General features: G+C 27.6%; 1 protein-coding gene across 1 annotated transcript; it reads left to right on the forward strand.

The window, feature by feature from the left end:
* The first annotated feature begins 11,493 nt into the window (after positions 1-11,493).
* Positions 11,494-15,265, forward strand: LOC124813270 (alpha-crystallin B chain). The gene is made up of 3 exons (XM_065809323.1): positions 11,494-11,649; positions 14,043-14,190; positions 14,608-15,265. The coding sequence occupies exons 1-3, from the start codon at positions 11,494-11,496 to the stop codon at positions 15,087-15,089; spliced, it is 786 nt and encodes a 261-aa protein (XP_065665395.1). The 3' UTR covers positions 15,090-15,265.
* The last annotated feature ends 8,303 nt before the right edge of the window (positions 15,266-23,568 follow it).

Here is a 23,568-nt window from a genome sequence, read left to right on the forward strand (position 1 = left end):
TTTTGTTTTTATAATTATTTTTATATCCCTATATGAACTGGTTGTGCATACATATTTCAAAAAGATTTTAATTGTGTTTACTTGGATAGTATATTGCCCATTACAGAAATAAAATGCTTTATTAATGAAACTTTTTGTAATGAGTTAAAAAGACTTGTGGAATCATGTTTTAAAACAAAAGAGTTGTCAGGAAAATGTATACTAAGAAAGCTTCTTCCAAAGTGTTTAGAACGATATGAACCGATGAATTTGTTATAATCAGCTCAGGTGAGTTAATTAAAGTTGTTAGAGGAATATTTAGAAAAATATAAATTTACTTTGTTAATACTGTTAAAACTATTTCTATTTTTTTAATTTTTTCTTGTTTTTATCATAAATATAATTTCTATTATATTATATATATTTCGGAAGTAAAATATTTAAAAAATTTTTATATTCCTTTTGATAAAGATATTGTGTCATCTTGTGCTCAGCAATTTACCAGTTATGTTTCAACTACGGCGTACATTTAGCTATTTGCGACACACTATATATATAAAAAAAAATTTAAATTAAAACTATACAAAATGATTTATAAAGTGATGATAGTAATAATGCAAGTAATTAAATGCTTTGTCATAAATATAATTTTAAATTCAATTAAATAACTAACCTGAGAAATTTCGTTCAGCTATTGATTAAGGTATTTTGTATCATTTTTTTTATGAACAATAAAGGTTTTTATAACAATTGCTACAAATAACTTTAGGATGGTCAGCTAAATTCTAATAAAAGAGTAAAAAGTATACTTTCTTATTTTGAATTAAAAGTATACTTTCTTATTTTGAATAAAAATGTAAAACTTTATAATGTGAAAACTTTGTAACTTTCTAATTTTAAGTAAAAAATAATTATAAAAGATTCTAAAAACCAAAAATAAATTTTTTTTAGATATCTATATTGTTCATATAGGGATCATGTAATTTATATTGTTCAATATTTTATTTTTATCTGATGAGCAAGCATAATTTGTGCTACTGCTCTGTGAAATTTCTTGCACAGTTCTCTTTTTTGGTGACTTCCGATGGGTTTTTTCTGAATTAGATGCTTTGGAAAATTAAAAAGAGATGGTATGGCATTAGGACGCAATATGATGTATTTCACACCCAGGACGTACTAAAAAATCTTCAGCAAGGAAAAGCTCGCTACAGACATAATGATGTTTTTAAGGAACAAATTTATCTTGCTTCAGCGCAACTAGCCACAGCTTGCTTCTATTTTGATCTTTTAATGGAAATCTGAAAATAATCTTAAGTATGTAAACACCCAGTACAACAAATAGCTAAAAAAGCTGCGTAGTTCACATTGTATTTCAATTACAACATTTATTACAACTTATAATGGAACATGCAAAAAAAAAAAAATATAATACATTTAATAGTATATAACTATTAATAAACTTTGATGCATAATAAGTTATTAATAACTAATATATTATATAAAATAATATATAATATGACATAATATAATAATAATATACATAATTTATGATTATATGACATAAAACCTATATGAAGATTTTTTTTTTAAATCTTAAAAATTATTAATCTTAAAAATTTAATCTTAAAAATTATTATTGATTAAGATTATCGAACCAAATACTAATTGTTACTAACAATTAATAGTTGGTTTGATAATCTAAGTTAACAATGTTAGTTAACTATATAATCTACGCCTTTTCAAGATGTAATTGAGAACTTGAAAGTTGTAATTAAGAAAAGTAAGATGTAATTGAGAAATGCAACATGTAATTTAAAAGTCGTATATGTAATTTGAAAAACAAAAGTTGTAATTTAGAATTCGTAATATGTAAACAAGAATACATTATTTGTAATTGCGAATTCAATGTAAGCTTAAAGGTCATTAAAAAAGACCTTCTTGGACATGCATTTTAATATATGCAAGTTAATAATATCAAATTTGGCATTTGTATTCACCAACAATACAGTAATAGAATTGAAAGATCGTTGTGTTATTTGTCAATTCACTATAAATAGAAAGTCTGTTATTAAATTGAACCCGTGCAAGCATTTATTTCACCAAATTTGTTTACAACCACTTCTGGAACAACCAGAACCACCTTGTCCAATTTGTAGACATGAAACAAATACAACTGAACTAGTTGAAAGAAAACATTATGTTTTATCTTCATCGAATGATAGAAGAAGAGTAATTGAATGTGCTGAGCGAAACGACGATTGGGTGACTCTGGTGCAAACTTTAGGTGTCAAACATAAGACAGCATACAATTGGGTCCGCAGCGAAAATTTAAATTTTATTGGAAGAGGTGGTTTAAAATCAAAAAATTTACCAATGATCAAAACGAAGAAACACTAACATGGATTGAAAGTAACTGTTAGTTGACATTGGTGGCCATTAAAACAAGGATATAAAGATAATTTAATATTAGCGTCAGCACAACCTCAATTGCCAAATACCTTGAAGGCAGACTGTTTTCATTTAAAAAGTGCATAAGGAGCCTACTATAATGAATAGTAATGAAAACAAACAAAAAAGAGCTGAATATGTTAGGAACATTAACGAACACATCACAAATGGTCATCAGATAGTTTGGTTGGATGAACCAAATTTTAATCTTTTTTGTAGAAAAACGCAAGGACGAGAAACAGGGGAAAAGAGCAATAATAAAAATACCTTCTTCAATAGGTGCAAACATACATTTGATTGCAGCTATATCAACAAAAAATGTCGTCATGATGGAGACTCGCAGAGGTTTATTTAAAGCAGATTCTTGTAACGAGCGGATGTTGACTTTGTTTAACCAGTGGGTTACATCCGGAAATCGTTTAGAGGATTAGGTCGTCGTAACAGACAATGCTCCATGTCACGCTCGTTTTGAAAAAGGGTGTTTGAGAATTCACCGGCTTAGTTGTTACGAATAGGACCCAACAGCTCAATGTTAAACCCAGTGGAAACTATCTGGTCCAAAATAAAAATAAACGTTAAAAATGTGAGTTGCATTCCACCAGTATTCAGTACTGGGATTATGGAACAACGAATGCAGTATTTAGAAAGAATTGTTACTACGGCCAAAAATACGTTAATGGGAGGTGATTGAACACGCGCTGTACAACACATGACCACGCATTACGCAACGATTTTAAATGGAAGACGTCCAAGTTGGTGCTTTACTGAATATTGCAATGATTTTTAATGACGTTGTTTAAATTTAAATTTTAAATTCTTATGTAAATAAATTATTTGTGTTTTATTTATTATTCATCTGAATACCTCAATTAAATTTTTCACAAACAAAAATAAAGTTTTAATTGACACCCAATAGGATTTTTCCAGTTACCGCCTAAACCTAAAATGCCTTTTTCATAACTTTTATTTTTTATTGATATTATATTATTATTTCCAGGCTTTAAATACTAAGTATATAAAGACTACAAAATTCAAAACACAAAGAACTTTGTATTCATTATACTTTTCTCAACTACAACTTTTAACTTCTCAATTACATCTAACGATTTCTTATTTACAACTTTCGTGTTCTAAATTACATCCTTCGTTTCTCAATTACAACTTTCATCTTCTAAATTACATCTTACGTTTCTTAATTACATCTTTCAAGTTCTCTCAATTACATCTTAAAAAGGTGTAGTTTAATAATGTAACATTCAATGTTACATTGTAAACCTAGATGTCATTGTTAGCTAACTTAGGTTAACTAATTTTTACTTGAGGTAAGGACAACACTTTGTCCCTACCTCAAGTAAAAGTTGGTTAACCTAAGTTAGTTAACGATGTTATGATACATCAAAACATTGTTATGATATGTCATAACATTGTTATGATATATCATAACATTGATATCATAACATGTTATGATATATCATAACATTATTAAATTTTTAATATTATTTTCCACTTAAAACATTTTTATTCTCTCTTATAATAGAGAGTTATTGATAACTCTCTATTAATAGAGAGAACAAAAATGTTTTAAGTAAAAAATAATATTAAAGTTTTAAACAACAAGCAACGGCTATAATTAATTATTATTTTTTCAGCAACAGCTTTAGTTAATTAAAAAAAGATAAAATAATGTTTTCATGATACCTCTGAAGTGATTTCAATTTTTGCCGATTTGTGCATCCATATGCTCAGCACGAAATAACCATTTCTATACAATTAAAGAAACATATGATTTTTTTAATACCAAAAGCTTTTTTCAAATTCTTGTTTAGATAATAACAAGGATGTATTGTATTTTTCACATGTTACACTCTCTGCTTTCAGTTTTTTTGCCGTACCGCAAGATGGCGAACGATGGCTTCACTTTTTAATTAAAGTCATGCATCTAGTTTTATTAATATGTCATTGTAAAATTATTTAAAATTGTAAAATTAATTAAAAATTAAATTGTAAAAGTGACTATAAATGAGTTAAATACTATAGTTTATTTTCATATTTTATCATTATAAAAAATCATTTAATAAAAAAAAAAATTACTATGTGTCGATTTATAAAGACTTTCGGCTAACTTCGCATGATTTTTCTTTATTATCAAGCCCGCCATCGTTTAATATTTTTTTAAATTTACATTTGATTTAGGATCGCGGTATTGAAGGACGCTTTTATTAACAAGATCCATTTCGATCGTGGGAACATATTGTAACTTTAGTTAGTTAACATATTCACTAACTATAAAATTTACAAATTACTAATAAAGAGCGGGTGCCAGGTCGCTCTATGAAGAAATTACAGTCTAACTTTCAAATAAAAAAAGTCTTTAGCTTTGAAATTACAGTTAAGTGCTAATATAGATAGTTCATATTTATTTATATTATTGTTATTAATATTTGCTGAATTCACCTCTTTTAAGGTTTAGGTGTTCCACGGTTTGACCATACAGTCGGTAAAGAAATTGTTTTGTTCCAAATGCAGTTTCAAAAAAGTTGAGTACTTGTGTGTGTGACCACTTCACTAAATTGTTGAAGTCGTCTTGAAGCTTTATGGTGTCTTCGTTCGATTATGAACGAAGACACCATAGTTGTTCATATTATGAACGATTATAATTATGATAACCTCAATTATTTTACAGTCTGCATACATTTTGAAATGGTGTAGTATTTTGTCTGGTAGATCATTTTTATAGATAAGAAATAGGAGTGGCCCAAGAACAGATCCTTGCGGCACAACGCTGGTGATTGTTTTCCAATCAAATTTGTTATTACCAAAAGTTGCTCTTTGTAAGTGTTTGGTTAGCCAGCTCTCGATCCATTTGTGTAAGGTGTCAATCATCCAGTACAATATCAGCTTGTTAAGTAGATGACGGTGCAAAACTTTGTCAAATGCTTTCGCAAAGTCCGTAAATATGATGTCAGTTGGGTGACCTTTGTGGCAGCTTTTATTAAGATATCGCAAGTTTCGAACACGTTTGTGAGGCAATTTTTTATTCGGAATCCGTGTTGGACAGGGCTGATATGTTTAGTTATGGCAACGTGATCAAACATGCGTTTATGTAAGACTTTGCATTTCCTTGCAAGAGACCAAAGTGCGTGAAATAGGTCGGTAGTTTGAATTATTGAAGTTGCACGATAGGAGTGATTTCTTTTTTGAAGATAAGAGTGATTTCCGTTGAGACGGTACTTCACCGGCCTGAAGTGACTCTAAGAACATGATGCACAGTAGAATGTCAAAGCTTGCTGCACAATAATTAAAAGCGCTCGGATGCCATCGAAATCTATTGATTTCATTTCGATCAGATACAAAAGATTTTCTTCGACAGATTTGTATGATGTGGAGCAAGTGGAGAGAGGGTTAAATATTGGGAGAGGTCCTATCGGCTTGGTTTTGAAGACTGATCGAAAAAAATCATCAAACAACAAGCCATAAAATAATCAAATAAAAGATTATTTTAGGGCTTGTTGTTGTATGATTGTTTGCTGTTTCGAACTGATGATTGCGGTCACGCTTTTTTTGTTTGCTCTTGAAGAATGAAAGGATAACTTTTGAGTCTTGCCTGCTATTATTGACTTGTTCTTCTTTATAAACGAGATCTTTATAAACAAGTTCTGTAGTTTTGGCTTTTTTTTTCCTATTTTACTTACATTTTTGTGTTGCTTTCGTAAAAATAGTTTGTGCTACTAGCTTCGATAAATTTGCCCTAGAGTTTGCTGTTAACTTAACAGAGTTTGCGACGTCTTTGGTCACCCACAATTTGTGAATCATAGTTTAAGAGATGGTCATTGAATCGACGTATAGTGATAATGCTTTGTTGTTGTAAATTTTTCAACAAATAGTTAATGGTTAGATATTGTTAACCCGTAAAGAGCCGAATTCCAGTCAAACGTTGCAATTACTAAGAGATTGAGTCGCGGTCGGCTTTGATCCATAAAAAAGTTTCAGTTAGGGGTTAGAGGTACAGTTAATTTCTGTTTCGCTAGTTTCTTGGTTGAGAAATGTTATATATCTCTCAATGAACCAGTTTGCCTGTCCTTAGGTAGTGTAGCTAAGAGGACTGAATTTTTTTATGTTGAGTGATTGATCTGGTTTTTCGGTTATTTCAAATCGAGTGTATTTTCCGGAGGACCCATGCAAGTACAGCGCACAGTGAATAGGTGGCCAAAAATATAATCGTTTTATATATGAGGATATTAGACCTTAATTGATTAAAATGGAGATTCAAGATAATAAAAAAAAGTTATGTGTTTAACCAGCTGATAGACACAGCCTATGGGGGGGATGGGGGAGGGGAGGGAATAGATTCACATACGCGCGAGAGGCACCAGTTGGAGTTTTTATATGTGATACATTTGAACATTGTTTAAATAATTTACAATTTTTCAATGTTCCAAACTTGTTATGTTCATGCTTAAGTCAAAATATAATGAGATGCAAAAGAATTGCGGTTATTGAAGCACGGGATTAAAAACACCCCATAAAGTATGCCTTCTTTTCTTATTAACCAATGTTTTAGTTAATGAGATTGAACTAATTAGCAGTATGTATACCTTAAATAAAAATTTCAAATAAGTTTGTTTCTCTACTTTTTTTTTCTTGCATGATGTTCACAATCAAAATTATAAATTTCCTATCGAGATTTAGCTGCTTCCTTTTTCATTAAACCAAGTGGGATTGGTGAATTAATAATAACTTTCCCAGCATGTGCTAATATTTTGTGAACGGAAGCTAGGACATTGAACCAATCATATGTCTTTAACAACTTCTTATATGTATCATTACAACAATTATCAATTTTTTTCGAATCAATTGAGTCTTTGCGATTAATTGCAATTAAAATGTTATGAAGTCTGATAATGTCTTCTTCATCAATATCTAATATTATGCTGAGTAATAGTGGATCAGAAAAGCTCGTAGGCATAATCCGCCAGGATTATTACTAGAATCATTTTTAATTTATTTTTAAACATCCTATCATAAATAATTGTTTTTCTCAATAAATAATGATCTTTTAAAACCTTTTTTACTTTCCAAGTTTTTATTTCAATCCTTAATGAAATATGTAAAATAAGTTCAAAAAACCTATTCAAGCATCTACTAGTGAAATGCTATGGCAAAATGCCAGCTTATCAGTAACAAATCCTTCTTTAGAGATTTTTAGATTGCTCATCATGTTAGGTGTGACGTGAAAAATCAGGAAACATTGTGTCGAAGAAGTGTCCGTGATGTAAACTAAGATTTTCCCATCAATCATTGGAAGGACAAAACTATAGTTAATAAAAAGATACTTATGTCCTGGAAGGTAAACTTTAATAGGATATAATTTAAGAATATCTTTTTCATGTTTTTTTTATGTTATTCCATAAAATATTGTTTAAATCTGGTTGTACATATAGTTGAAGAGGAAATGTTGCTATGAATCATAGATCCGAATCTTGAAGTTTATTTTGATTAAAATTATTAAAACGTTGATGGTATTTTGAGTGACTTAATGTTCCATACCCCAACTTTTAATTAGTATTAGTTCATCAAAGTCTTTTTTTTATCATCCAAATGTTTAAAAATATCCTTTTTCTGTAGTTTCACAAGCCTCTCGGATGTGTGATCTATAAAATCTTGTAGTTTAACTTTAGCCATTGTTTCATAAACTTTAATGAATGTTTTAAAGGTAAGCGCTCGTTTTTTATTTCGGAAATTACTTGATAAGATGAAAATGTACACAAAGCCCTTTTAAAAGTATTTTTATAAATATTTTTTGAAAGTTTGTTATTCAAGAAATATGCACAAGTTTCTTCAGACGTCATTTTCTCTTGCAACGTGGTTAGCTGAGTGTAAAGCAATCACGATTCGTGTCGTCTCTTTGTGACGACATTAAGTAATTTGACTAAATTAAAGTCACGTTTATTAAATACTGTTCTTTGCGCAAACAATATTTTTTCGACGAATTCTAGTTTTGAATCAAATGATATATATGCTATCAATCGTCATATGGTGCGAGAACTCGATTCATTAAATTCTTTTGTTGGTTGACCTCTTTTTGCTGATTCATTTATTAAACTCTCTTGATTACTTAGTGATTCAACTAAATCAGATAATTAAAAAACTGAATTAAACCAAATCTAATTTCTACTATCAAACATTTCTTTTTTTCGATATGATGCATGTCATAGTGCAACATACTTTGCAAGAGATACTTTTAATTTCTTTCTTAATAAATTTATTTTGTCTTCTCTGACTTGAATCCTAGTTATATTTTATTTAAACCCACTATCTACATTATCAAAAGTATTTTTCGAAATCTGATAACATTGCACACTTTGTCTTAAATTGATTTCCTCCAATATTTTATTCACAACAATAAACTTACAAAGTAAAAAGAAATTTTTTAACAATATTTAGAAATTCATGTAGTTTTTGCTCGATAAGTAGGGCATCAAAAAATACACTTTAGAATTATTGTTTTTAAGTTAATTGTGTATTTTAAAACCATAAACACATGAAATTAAAATTTAATTTCATGTGTTTATATTAATATAAACACATGAAATTTAAATTTAAAAAATAACTTTTTTCCTTTCAAGAACAACACGAAAACAAACTTACTTTAGTCTTTTATGTCTTAAAGTAGTTTTTTTTTTACTTTTAGTAATAAATGCAAAAAAAAGTTATTTTTATTCGAAGAAGTTTTTTATTTGTTTAAGAAAACATCAATTTTTCAAAGTTATTTAGCGCTCAATATCGCGGATGATTACAGCAGCACTTCTCAGAGTAGTTAGTAGACACTGCACTTTTAGGAAGTCCACTCTTCTGAAAAACAGGAAAGAATGTTTAGAGCTACTTTTCAAAAACATGATGGAGAAACTGAAAAATCTTTTTTTTTGCACATCATTGAATCATTAATGCACAAAAATTATATTTTCTTGTTTCTTTGCTATGTTTTTCAAAAACAGTCCTTTCTAGTTCTATTAGTTTTTTGAGCAGAGTGGATACTCTGCTATAGACTGAAAGAATATCAAAATATGGATAAGGTACAAATTGAAGCAATTTTTTTTATTCTTCATCAAAGTTAAAATTTAGTACTTTTGTGATAAATTTTTCATCATCCTAACCTTCTTTGAAACCCTGACTGATTATAACAGCATATATATATATACAGTATATATATATATATATATATATATATATATATATATATATATATATATATATATATATATATATATATATATATATATATATATATATATATATTTATATATTATAAAAAATTAAAAACATTTTTATCTTTAATATGTTTTTGTGTTTTATATGTTATTTATGATTATATGAAAATTGTTTTATCAGCAAAATAAAAGGTATAATATTAAAATGAATTTTTTACTTTAAATGCTAAAACTTGTAGTACCAACATTTTCAGGAAATTTTCTATTTTTATTTTAACAGTCTATATTATAACATTTCCGATGATGCATTGTCAATTTTTCAATGATCTATGTATTAAAAAAATAATAATTACGAAAACCCAGAATCTTGAGACAATTTATCAAAAAGTCTTTAAAAACTTTGCTTTAAAAAGCCACTACCGTTGAGCCTGCCACATTTAGAGTTTCATAAATTAGAAAATTTTAAGTGAAGGTGTTAGTAACAAATAGGGCTTCCAGTTTGAACATGTTCAGGCTCGAACGTTCGAACTTTTGCCATTTTTTAAGAAGTTCAAGTTGGAACTTTTTTTCTAAAAGTTCGAACAAATATATAAATATATATATATATATATATATATATATATATATATATATATATATATATATATATATATATATATATATATATATATATATATATAAATATATATATATATATATATATATATATATATATATATATATATATATATATATATATATATATATATATATATATATATATTACATGTATGTATATAAATTAGGTTCTCTATTATCATTTTTTAACAGTTAAGCCAAAATCTTTTTTAAACTATGACTTTTTTAGAAAACTTTCGTTACTCTTAATTTTTGTTATGCAATGCTTTTTTTTTAAAAGTAACACTTAAAGTTTAAGTCACAAATAGAATATGTAAACAAATGATTTACAACGTTACTTTTATGTTTTAAAATTAAAAGAGTTACGCGCGTTAAATATTTTTAATTGTTAAAAGAATATTATGGCGGTACCCATAAAATAAATCGTTAAAACTTCTAAATTAAAAAAAAAGACGAGTTAATATAGCTTTGACGACCTAATAAAAGTTCTAGTTGTGCGAAATAAAAAATATGGATATGTTTAAAGATGTAAGCACAACTAGAAGGTCTGAGTCATAGGGCTACTTCGAATTTTCCAAAGAATTACAGAGTTTAAAGGGCAAAATCTATAAAATTATTCTCAAAACACCTGGCTCAACAACAACAGCAATTCACGGCATTTAAAAATAAAACACAAAATTGAAGTTCCTATATGCAATAACTCTGCGCCCGAGGCAGCAGCAAACATCCCTACTGCCAAAATACCACGAATTGAAAGTTTTTTTACGGATGACCATAAAACTCTACCTGAAATTTTTAGTCGGCTATCAGCTATTGATGAAATCAGCTTTCACACCATTGCTAAAACTGAAAGCGATCAGCATTTCGTGCCTAGAGATAACAAATCCCTCAAACCATTTGGATCTTGACATTAAATACTTTAGTTTAATCAAGAAACAAGTTATAAGTTCTTTGAAAATGAAACTTGAAGATAAGCGTTAATTTAGTCTTACATATGATGAGTATACTTCAGCAAAAAAACAGAAGAGATGTAAACTTAGATCTACATCATAACAAAGGATTTCAATCGCTCGGAGTGTTAAGAATCCAAGTTACAATGCCAGCAATAAAAGCCATGAAATTGATTAGTGATAAGCTTAAATCATTTGATTTGAATTTGGACAAAGACATTGTAGCTTCTGTAACTGATGGAGTTAGTTAAATGAAAAAATTTGGTCGTGACACTTAACGTGAACATCAAATGTGTTACAACCACGCTTTTCATTTAAGTGTAATTGCTGTGCTCTTTACAAAAACTAAAGTTGATGCACATGGGTTTAATAATAACTCTGGTAATGGTGATATGGAAGCTGTAGATTATGATCAAGGTTACAGTGATAATGAAGATGGAACTGATGTTAGTGATAATATTTAAACTGTTCATGCAGTTAATGAAGAATCTATTGCATTATTGAAACTTCAATATCAAGAAACTGTGGCAAAAATAAGAAAACTGGTTAAAAAATTTCGTAGATCACCAATGAACAATGATATTAAACATTAACCAAATGTAATTGAAATGTTTGGAAAATAAAAAGCTTTAATTTGTGATTCAAGGGCAAGACGGAGCAGTACTATTAATATGCTTGAACGAATATTGGAGGTGCAAACAGAAGTAAAAATAGCTCTGTTTAGCAAGAATATTGATTCCTCTAACTAAAAATGATTCATCAAGTAGACAGATGAATCCACTGGGTGTGCATTCATCTGTTTTTCTAGTACAGGCTTTGGGTTCATGTGGAAGTTATGTATATTTCATAAAGTTAAAGATGCATTATGAAAAAGTAGTTTAGCTGCTTCACAGCCAACAAACTAATTATTGAAAAAAGTTTTATTTTCTTGAAAAAAATACAATGAAGCAGCAATAAAAACTTTACACTCGATTGGTTTTACAATTCTTTTGTATTAATTTAGGTTTAGTCTTGTTATTGGTATTCAAACAAAATCATTTTAAGGTGCATTTTTTTAAACAAGACTGAAGAAGGGCGATGCTCGAGATCATGATCGTTTTTCACTATTAACTTTAAACTTGTTATATGCTTCTAAAATTGGATGTAACTACCATTCTATAGTATAATAGTTACATTGTCAATAACTCAACTTGTTTCTCCGCGCAACTGTCTTGTTCGTCAAGTTTCGTGTTTCGGAGTTATAGAGTTGAGAGAGGATTATATCCACAACTAAGTATCCTCCTCGTCTGTAGTGGCCTACTCGGCCTTGGGAAGGTGAATTAAAATAAAAAATAAAAAAAGATTGCTTTTGTGTCTTGATGGTATGATAAAGCAAAAATAAACGCTGCTGGCGGATAATCAGGTATACAAGGCTGTTTCTTAAGTGTAAAGGCTGTAAAATAGTTAATGTATACTGCTCTTATCACAAACTGACTTTATTTGTAAAGTACATTTTGTCATATGTTAACATCATTATTGGCCGCTACTGAAGCTTGTAACTTATGCGCTTTTTAAAAAGTAGTCATTACTTCACAACATTTAAACGGGAAAAACTCAAAAAGTTCCATCAAAAAGCATTGCTCTGGTCGTTTTTAATGTGCCAAAGTCATCTTATAATGAACTTAATTGTATTTTAAAAAAGCTAACTTGTGCACTTTAATAAGCTCAGAAAACATCAAGGACTTGTCTATGAGTACAAAAACAATTTAGTGTTCATAAAAACATGACTTTTCATTAGCTTTTTAACAAAAATGTTGGAATGGCTTTTTAACACAAAAATGTCTTGGCGCTGTTCCTGTGTTAATAACAAAGCATGAAAACGCAGTAAAAATTTGGTTCACAAAAAATCAATTCAGATCACTTTCTGTTCATAACCAGCTGTACAGTAAACGACAAAATATTTTATAACCACTTTAAATACGTATAACTGGATTATGAAATGTGATGTGTGAATTGAATGCTGCATGCAGTTGAGTTTCAAAAAAGGTATATAGTAATAATAAAACAAAACCAGCAACAAAACATACAAATAAAACAGCGTTTGTAATATGCCTTTGTATATACACATTTGTTAAAAGTAAACTGCACAGCTATGTAAAACAAAATGTACATTTTTTTTTAACATTTAAAAGATTATCAACAAAAAAAAAAAAAAAAAAAAAAAAAAAATTATTATTATTTGTTAAAATTATTATATTTCACAACAGATTACTAGAAAATTTCACTCGAATAATTTAATTATCAAAAACTTGTGTTGATTTGAGCGATTGTTTAAGAATGATCAGTGAACCTTAAGAAAACAAAAAGTTCAATAAAAACGCGTATGTGTAATAACTGCAACGAAGGAGAGTACAAGCAGATCGTTCTCGAATTGTTTAGAATGTCAGAATACTTTATGACGTTAACTCTAAAAAGACATAAATTTGAAGTTTCGTGTTGTTTAGCCATAAAGCGCGACGTAACGAAAAAAAAGCTACTAAAAAAGAAGTACGAAAGCTACTAAAAAAGGTAAAGATCGCTTTTTGATGTCTTGATTTAAACGTTGCCTTGATTTTTTTACAATGTCTTGATATGTCGTAATTTTTTTTTCTAATGAAACTTTAGCGCGTGTTGCTGCGTTTTTATTTCAAGTGTGTTTTTCATTGTTATTTTATATGCATTTATTGTGCAACTTGTTTTTAGTTACGTTTAATGTAGTTGCTATTGAACTAAAATTTATTTTTTCAGTGAGAAATGTCTTTGTGGCACATTCCTGTTCGTAAATATTTTGAAACCGATCCATTCTTGGATGACATAATGGAGAACTTTTCCTCCTTTAAGATATTTTCCATTATTTAATGTTGGAACAAACGCTGTTTCAAAAAAAAAGACTCCCAAAGAAGATGGTTTTGTTGTAAATCTTGATGTTAAGCATTACAAGCCAGAGGAAGTAACTCTTAAAGTAGAAGGTAATTATGTAGGTCTAAAATTTATAAATGACAAGCTCGTAGCCAGCTTTTTATATTTCGCATTCTCTCGTTAGTTTTCCGTTATCGATCTCACATTAGTCGTCCGTAGTACTACTAATCGAGTTACGGATTGCGCTTTCGGCGTTTTGTTTTGTGAAATTGTCAAAAAGATTGCTTAGCTTAGCTTAAGAGTTGCTATATACTAAAGAACGCAAAACTAACAAGTGAAGCCAATCGTGATTGGTGGTAACAAACAGAATTATCGCTGTTGTGTCGCAAACAACGCGGGCCATTATCTATTTACGGATTATGCATTTTTTATTTAAATTGGTAGGCTCACTAAGGAATATGTTCAAGATATTCCATAGTTTTTTGTTTGTTTTTTTCTGTTTGTAAATGTTGTTTGTCGTTGTTTAGGTCAAGTTCTTGAAGTAAGTGGAAAGCATCGTAACGAAAATGAAAACGGATTTGAGTCTAGTGAGTTTCACAGAAAGTACGCTATTCCCAATGACGTAGATGCAACAGCCCTTACGTCAAACATCAGTCAAGACGGCGTTTTGCATATAGAAGCTCCTAAAAAGCTCTCTGCAACTTCTGGAGAATCAACGAAAGAGACATTTAAATGCACTTTGGATGTACAAGGTTTCAAGCCAGAAGAAATTTCGATTCAAGTAAAAGGTAGAGATTTAGTCGTTCATGGGGAAACAAAAACTGAAAACAGCGGTGAACACGGTTCAAGTTACCACCACAAGCAGTTTACCAAACACGTAGCTTTGCCAGATGATGTAGATCCATCCGAATTAAGTTCTCGCTATACGAAAGACTCTAAATTAACAATTGAAGCTCCGCGAAAGCAACTACAAGCTCCACTCAAACTTGAAATCAAAATGGAAGAATAAAGTGGTGTCTTTTGTAATTGTCCGTAGTTGTTTGTAAAGTTTATTTTAATACAAACTACATGTTAATGTTTACGCAAAAAGTACTACATTTTAAATGGCTATTTTGGTTTTAAATTATAAATTTTTGTATTGGTAGTCTATTTAAAAAAAAAAAAAAAACTTATTTATTAAACAAAGTTTGTGTTTTATTTATCGAAAAGGTAACTTGCTTAAAGAGTAGTCGGAGCAAAACACATAAAACCACCTGTTAGTGTTTTTAGTTGAAAGTTTACACAGTTTCAGTGTAAACTTTCTCGGTGACGATAAACAATAGAGAAAATTGTCGAAGTTTTATGTTTCTTTATAACAAATTAGTTTTTGTCTTATTTCACGATAATTCCATTTCAATTAAACCCGACTTTGCCATCGCGTGTAATGAACTCGAAGGAACCGTACTAAAACTAAATGCAATACTTTGAACATTCCACAAGTTGCGGAGATCATGCCGCAGTAAAGTACTTTATTCTTTGCCAGAATAAAAAACTTTACTGCGGCATAATCTCCGTATCTTCTTTTGTTGGCCCAAAAGAAATCAAATCAAAAGTTTATTTTCATCTTTAAAATACGTGTAAGCGTTAGTAAAGTTTGGATGGTTTCGTATATATCTTTTAGCATAGGGTATTTTGTAACTGTAAGTTACACGTGTATCGCCAATTACTTTTTACTTGCTAAATAAATGATTTTATTTGCTTAATGATTGAGAAGAATGAAAAGCAGGCGTGAACAAAAATGTTATGCCATCAATGTTTGACTTTGTTGCATTGTCGAAATGTAAAAAACAAAACAACAAACAAAGTAAAATATGCGAAGAAAATGTAACAGGCACTACTTTATTATGCACTCGTGCAGCATTTTGCATCTAAATAAACTTAAAAGCCCAGCAAACAGTTATGTAGTGTTAGACTTGAAGTGTACCGATGTAGGCATTTTGACGTGTTCATTAGAGCGTTGCTCATTTTGACGTGTTCATTAGAGTGTTACTTAGTCGACCATTAGTTGCAGCTGCTATAAAAGGCCAGCCGATAACTTTCCGACATGTTAATAGTTGCCATCGGCTAGCCACGCTTAGCGGCTGGCACTAAAGGTCCATTGAGTACCCAATGAGCAAAACTATAGTGGACCGCACAAGTTGCCTATATTGATTTCTTAATAATAACATAGTATTATTGTATATAAAATAACGTAGCTTTTTTAAAACTCCTTTTTATTTACAATGTGATTTAGTATGACTTGTGTTTAAAATCGCAGTTTATAAAAGCATATACAAACTTATATATACAATTTATAAAAGTCTATATATAAGTTTTTATATTAGTTTTCTTATATAATACCTATTATAAAAAAATAGAAATTATTTTTTTACAACTGATATTTATACAAGTGTAGGAACTTACAGTGTGATATTGTATGTTATCGGTCTAAACTTTAAATTTATAATAGCTTTTAAATTAGTTCTATGTATGCATAGGTGCAACTAACCTAAATAATGATAGCCGTCATAAGAAATGTTAACGTTTTTGATTTTATAACTGATATAAATTTTTATCGTAAGTCACTATATGTTACGTCTAAAGTATTAAATTATACAAGACTATATACAAGTCATGTAGTCTGTATTATAGAAGTAATTGTTCAACTAACCTTTTAGTTTATCATATATGAAAAATATATATAGTGTTTCATATAGAAAATTTAAAATAAGTCTAACAACCTTCGAAATTACAATTAACAGAATGTAGTTTAAACTAGGGTTGTTCGCCGTAAACAAAAACTTACAAAAATTTCGCATTTTTATCTTCCGTATTTCAAGTTGTTTTTGCGGAAGTTGTTCTTTCGCAAATTCACCTTCCGTAATGCGTTATACGAAAAAAATAAATAATAATTATTCCGTAAAAGCTCTTTACGAAAAGAAACTTGCGAAACAAATCATTTCGAAAGAATATTTGCGAAACAGTTCCTTACGGAAGGAGCGTTTCGGAATGTGCGCTTACGGAATAAACTTGAAAGTATTCATTAAACTGTTATACAAAAAAATATTATTATTTATTATCTAAATAAAATAATGTTGTTAAATGATTCTTCAATAGTTTTTACATATAAATCTATATATCTATATATATATATATATATATATATATATATATATATATATATATATATATATATATATATATATATATATATATATATATATATATATATATATATATATATTATATATATATATATATATATATATATATATATATATATATATATATATATATATATATATATATATATATATATATATATATATATATATATATATATATATATATATATATATATATATATATATATATATATATATATATATATATACACACACACACACACTAAAAAAAAAAGTAGAAATTTCTACCTTAGGGTAGGATATGTGATATACCTTTAGTAAGGTATAATTTTCTACCTTTTAGGGTAGAAAATTATATTAAAAACAATTATTTGTCATACAATTTTCTAACTTAAAGGTATAATTTTCTACCTTATAAGGTAAAAAATTATACCTTACTAAGGGTATATCTCATATCCTACCTTAACTAAAAATTTCTACCTTTATTTTTTAGTGTATATATATATATATATATATATATCTATATATATATATATATATATATATATATATATATATATATATATATATATATATATATATATATATGTATATATATATATATATATATATATATATATATATATATATATATATATATATATATATATATATATATATATATATATATATATATATATATATATACAGTGATCTTGAAAGATTAAGAAAGTTAGGACGAAGGTGGGGTAGGAAGGGGGGGAGGGGGAAGGAGTTGCTGAAACAGAATATAAGGGGGGCCTAACGCAACTCCAATCTAAATAAAAAAAACTGAAATTTGAGTTAGTACGGAAAGGACAATATATATATATATATATATATATATATAATATATATATATATATATATATATATATATATATATATATATATATATATATATATATATATATATATATATATATATATATATATATATATGTACTTGTATATATATATATATATATATATATATATATATATATATATATATATATATATATATATATATATATATATATATATATATATATATATATATATATATATATATATATATATATATAGTGACCTAGATAGGTTAAGAAAGTTACGCAGCTAAAATTTAAATAGAAAAAACTGAAACTTTAAGTTAGTTTTGAGGGAAAGGACAACGCTTCCTCCGCAACATGTCCTATACCAGTGTTTACATGCATTAATATTTATCAAGTACCAACTTTGGTTCACTTGCGACATTCGGTTGTTTATTGTCTTTGGCTTTTCAGAAATGGAGGTTTACTATTTATATTCTTATACATAAAAACTTAGTAAAATATTTGGTTCCATTACATTTTATGTCAATTTATCACTAATTTTTAGACTATCTACAGCTCTAAAACTTTCAGCGCTTGTATAATCCTGGTGAGCTTCTATGTTTAAATTTTTTCCCGGGGCAAAGACTTGGGAAAGGGTTGTATTTTACGTACCCGCTTTTTTGCTGCAAAATCTTGCAACTAAATTTTTACTGCTCTCCAAAATAGCCAGAGCTTTATAACTTTCAGCGGTTGTATAGTTCCAATAACGTTGGGATGTTGAAAATTGCGGGGAGGGGAGGATCAAATTTAAAGCGTACGTACTTTATGGAGTAGTTATTTTTTAGGATTGACTACATGACCTATATCTTTTTTTGATTTCATCGACAGCATTGTTTCCCAATCACGCAATTTTATTCGTATAAAACCGTTTCTTTTTTTCCATTAACTTACTGACTCAGGGGCTAATTAACTGCTCTCTCACAACTTCGGGTAAGTAATGAATATAAAGAAAGGAACAGGAGAAAAACTGCCATTGAGTTAAGCTAACGACAAGTTTACATTAAAAATTAGTTCGATAACGACCCTTTTTTTTTTAACCGATTTACTATTTGAGGCAAATCTACATGATCCCAAACAAATGACTTACATGCTCTAAATTTTCTTTTTTCCCTCAAAATGGGAAAGTTTATGTTGTTCAAGTTATGTTCACTATTTAACTCTTGTTCATTGAAAGACATTTTTAGTATATCTTATGAAAGTCTAGGTTTATTTATAAAAATTTACTAACTGAAACATATCAATAATTATTATAATAATTAGTATTTTAGTTACCTAGCTAATCATACGTATTTGATTCATAAAACGTATTTAAATACTTTTAATATGCCGCGTTTCGTAAGTGTTTTTCCGTAATGCAGTTGTTTCGCAAGTTTCAGTGCGAAAGAGTTTCGTTTCGAAAGAAATTTGGTTTTTTATCATTATTTCAAAAAATAAAACCTTAAAATGTTCATATGTTGCAATACTGAAAATAAAATTTTATTATAAACATTTTGGTATATAAAAAATTTAATTTTTACAATTATATCAGTTTGGCCAACAAAATTTTGTTATAGACTCCGAAACGTCGTTTCGCGAAATAGCTCATTTCGCAAGTGCGACTTCCGTAAGCCCTATTTTCGTATGTTACAAAATAGTTTTGTTTCGTAATTCAACTTGCGGAAGACAACATTTCGTAAGAAGCATTTGCGAAATGAACATCGGCGGTTTTTTTTGTTTCGTAAAATTCGGTACGAAAAAAGAAAATTCCTTATTCTCAATATTCTTCCGAAAGAATTTTTATTTTTCCGGAATTGTACGAAACATTCCGGTTAACAACTCTAGTTTAAACTATGTTTATTCATTTGCTTTCTATACTAAAATTGAGTAGAGAAAGCGAATCGATAAACACAATCTAAATAACGCCATTTTAAAATTTCTTTACATTTAGTCGAAATGTGAAGGTATTTATAAAATGGCAAATTAAACTCACTGCAACAATTCTTTCATCTAGGATATATATGTGGTTTAAGAAAAACTCCTTATATAACTTTATCATTTATAAATAAATAAATTTAATATATTGACAAATCTAAAACAAACAAACAAGATTTCAAAATATAATCTACAGAGGAAGCACTTTATAATTTCTTATGGAAACCTTTTTTAATAAAAAGTTCAGTTGTTTTTCAACAGATTTGAATACTTAATTTATATATATATATATATATATATATATATATTTATATATATATATATATATATATATATATATATTTATTTATTTATATATATATATATATATATATTTATATATATATATATACATATATTTATATATATATGTATATATATATATATATATATATATATATATATATATATATATATATATATATATATAAATTAGTAAAAAACACTTATCTAACTTTTATCTTCTACTTTAAGTTTCGCCATTGCTGGATCATCAGGAAGAGTTCTCTTCATCAAGAAGAGAACTCTTCCTGATGATCCAGCAATGGCGAAACTTAAAGTAGAAGATAAAAGTTAGATAAGTGTTTTTTACTAATTTATTATTGCTCTGTTCTTTAAGAACGTTGAGCACTCGTTTTGCAAAATACACTAACATAATTTACATATATATATATATATATATATATATATATATATATATATATATATATATATATATATATATATATATATATATATATATATATATATATATATATATATAAGTAATGTATATATTTATTAACAATATATATATATATATATATATATATATATTTATAAACAATATATATATATATATATAATATATATATATATATAATATATATATATATATATAATATATATATATATATATATAATATATATATATATATTTATATATATATATATATATATATATATATTATATATATATATATATATATATATATATATATATATATATATATATATATATATATATATATATATATATATATATATATATATATATATATATATATATACAGGAGCGGATCCAGACTCTAGCAAGTGTAGCAATTGTTACAGTCAGCTCTGTTTTTTTTTTCTCTTTTTAATTTTTTACATACATTTTTTTTCATGCAAAAGAGAAAAATAACTTAAATAAGTTTACAATAAATAAGGTTACAAGTTAAATGCGGCGCTTTAAAAATTTAATCAAAATTGTAGCTGAGCCAAGTTGACTATGTTATGGAAATATTTCATCGGAAAAATGAAGTACTTTATGGGAAAAACCATATTTTTAACGGGTTTTGTCTCACCAGCCCATTGAAAGAATGTCAAACATTTTGCAGCGTATCAAAATAAACTGGACTGGGAGTTAAATAAAATGGCAAGTCGACTTTAGCAACTGTAGCAAAAGTCAAAAATGTCATGTTTTGAAACAACTCTACATGCCCCCAATAATTTGTTATATATTTAAGCTATTTAGCTGCAATCTTTTTATTAACAAGGAGGTCTTATGAATTGACTGAAAGTCATCGAGAACCTTTAGCAAAAACAGAGTTTGTGCAGCAAAGATAGAAATCTGTTCTATATCTGCTCTTCGTTTAAAAAACTTTTTTGAATGAAGTGAATAGCAATCATTGAATGAAAACGATAATTTTGTTAATTGTAAAGACTAAACCAAACAGCAGCAGTATATAATAGGTCAAACGAGCATCTGCATTAATTGAGCTATTATTTAAAATGCCTGTTGGTTCGCTTATACTTCTTCTTTATTTATTCTATTATGAAAATGGTGAAACTTGCTTATGTTTATGAAAAATGGTGAAATGTGTCTATTGCTGTTCTGCAATGTATTTTTCATTGAAGAAGTCAAACGATTTAAAAACGTTTTTAAAAATTTATAGATTTCCCAGAGACAAAGAGAAAAAAACACGTTGGATAGAATGTTTACCTAATGCGAGTTTTAAAACGTCTACTTTATTATATGATCTGATTGACATCAAAACTTCGAAAAGGTTAAACTAAAATAAAATTTTGAACAATTTTCCTCTAAGATAGATTTTTAGTTTATTCGAAAATTGCAAAGAACTTTCTATTATCCTTTTTTTCTACTTTAAAAATTTCTACTAGAAACTATTATTTTCTGTAACAAGATATATGTTACAAAAATGTTATTGTATCAGGAAGTTTCTGTTTTTGAAAAACCAATTATATGAATTCTCTTTCAAAAAGTCTTTTAGATGCTATGATAACTTATAATACAAGTTGAAGGTTTGATGGTCCTAAATTTTATTTGAAAATGTTGTGAAAACCTATAAACAAGTAAATCCCTAATTTTTATGTGATCAAATTTATTTAACTCTAGAATCAGTAAGAGAGTCAAATAGTAAAGCAAAGGTATATGAAATAATTATCTGACTCATTTTATGAAAAACCTTGGTTAACTACAGATGGAACTCTTTTGTTGTTTGACTTTTGTCCACGTTATCTAAAACATACAAAATAATTCTAATAGATTAAAACTTATACTACACATGCCCACATGATTATTTTTCCCTTCCCTTTCCCGTTTTCGTAAAAAACGGATGAGTGGAAACTCACCTAAAGACATCGATTTAATAATCTTTTTAATGTCAGCCAAACAACAGTATTGATGGGGACTAAATGTGAGAAAAATCATACTAAGTTATTTATATTCTAGGATAAAATTACCTAATTAAAATAACCTGGTTTACACCAAGTTAAAATTATTTTGATCTCCATATTTTCAAGTTTTAAGATAAACGATTTAAAGTATAAAAACTTTAGGAGACCCCAAATTGAATGGTTTTTATTACTTATGTTTTCTATTTATTTAATTTTCTAATTTTTCTAATTATTTTTTTAATTATAACTCAGTTTTCAATATAGTAGAAATTTATTATTATTTTAAAGTACAAATCGCTTATCTTTTCCTGTAAATTTGAAGGTTTACTCGTTATCGCTATGGAACAAAAAAGTTATTCGAGTTACGCAGTCCGCATCTGGTACGCATTTTATCTATTAAAAATGACGATAGCCCGTATGATTATGAAAATAATGTTGAGGTGAATTTGTTGATTTTATCCAAAATAGAATTAAAATAATTTATCCAAAAAAAAAAAAATCGTTTTTAATCTATATGAAAAATTTCAATTTTATTGAATCAACCTTTTGATTCTATTAATGAGGTTTTTTATACTCCTTTTTTACACCTTTTCTTAATTCACTGCGTTGTATGCATGTCCAATTTACATAACAAAAGTCTTCTCAGATTCAGAGGCTCATTTGAGCACCTTCCACTTATCGTAAAGACCTGAATTTTATTTTTATGTTTCTCATGAGAAAAAAAAGATTATTATCTTATATATTTATAACATCGCTGGTATTTAAACTAATTGTATTAGTATTATATTAGTTGACTGAGAAAAAAAAAAAAAAACTAATTACAAATGAAAATATTTTATTGTGC

Source organism: Hydra vulgaris, chromosome 11 (genome assembly GCF_038396675.1).
Source record: "Hydra vulgaris chromosome 11, alternate assembly HydraT2T_AEP".
Lineage (NCBI taxonomy): Eukaryota > Metazoa > Cnidaria > Hydrozoa > Anthoathecata > Hydridae > Hydra > Hydra vulgaris.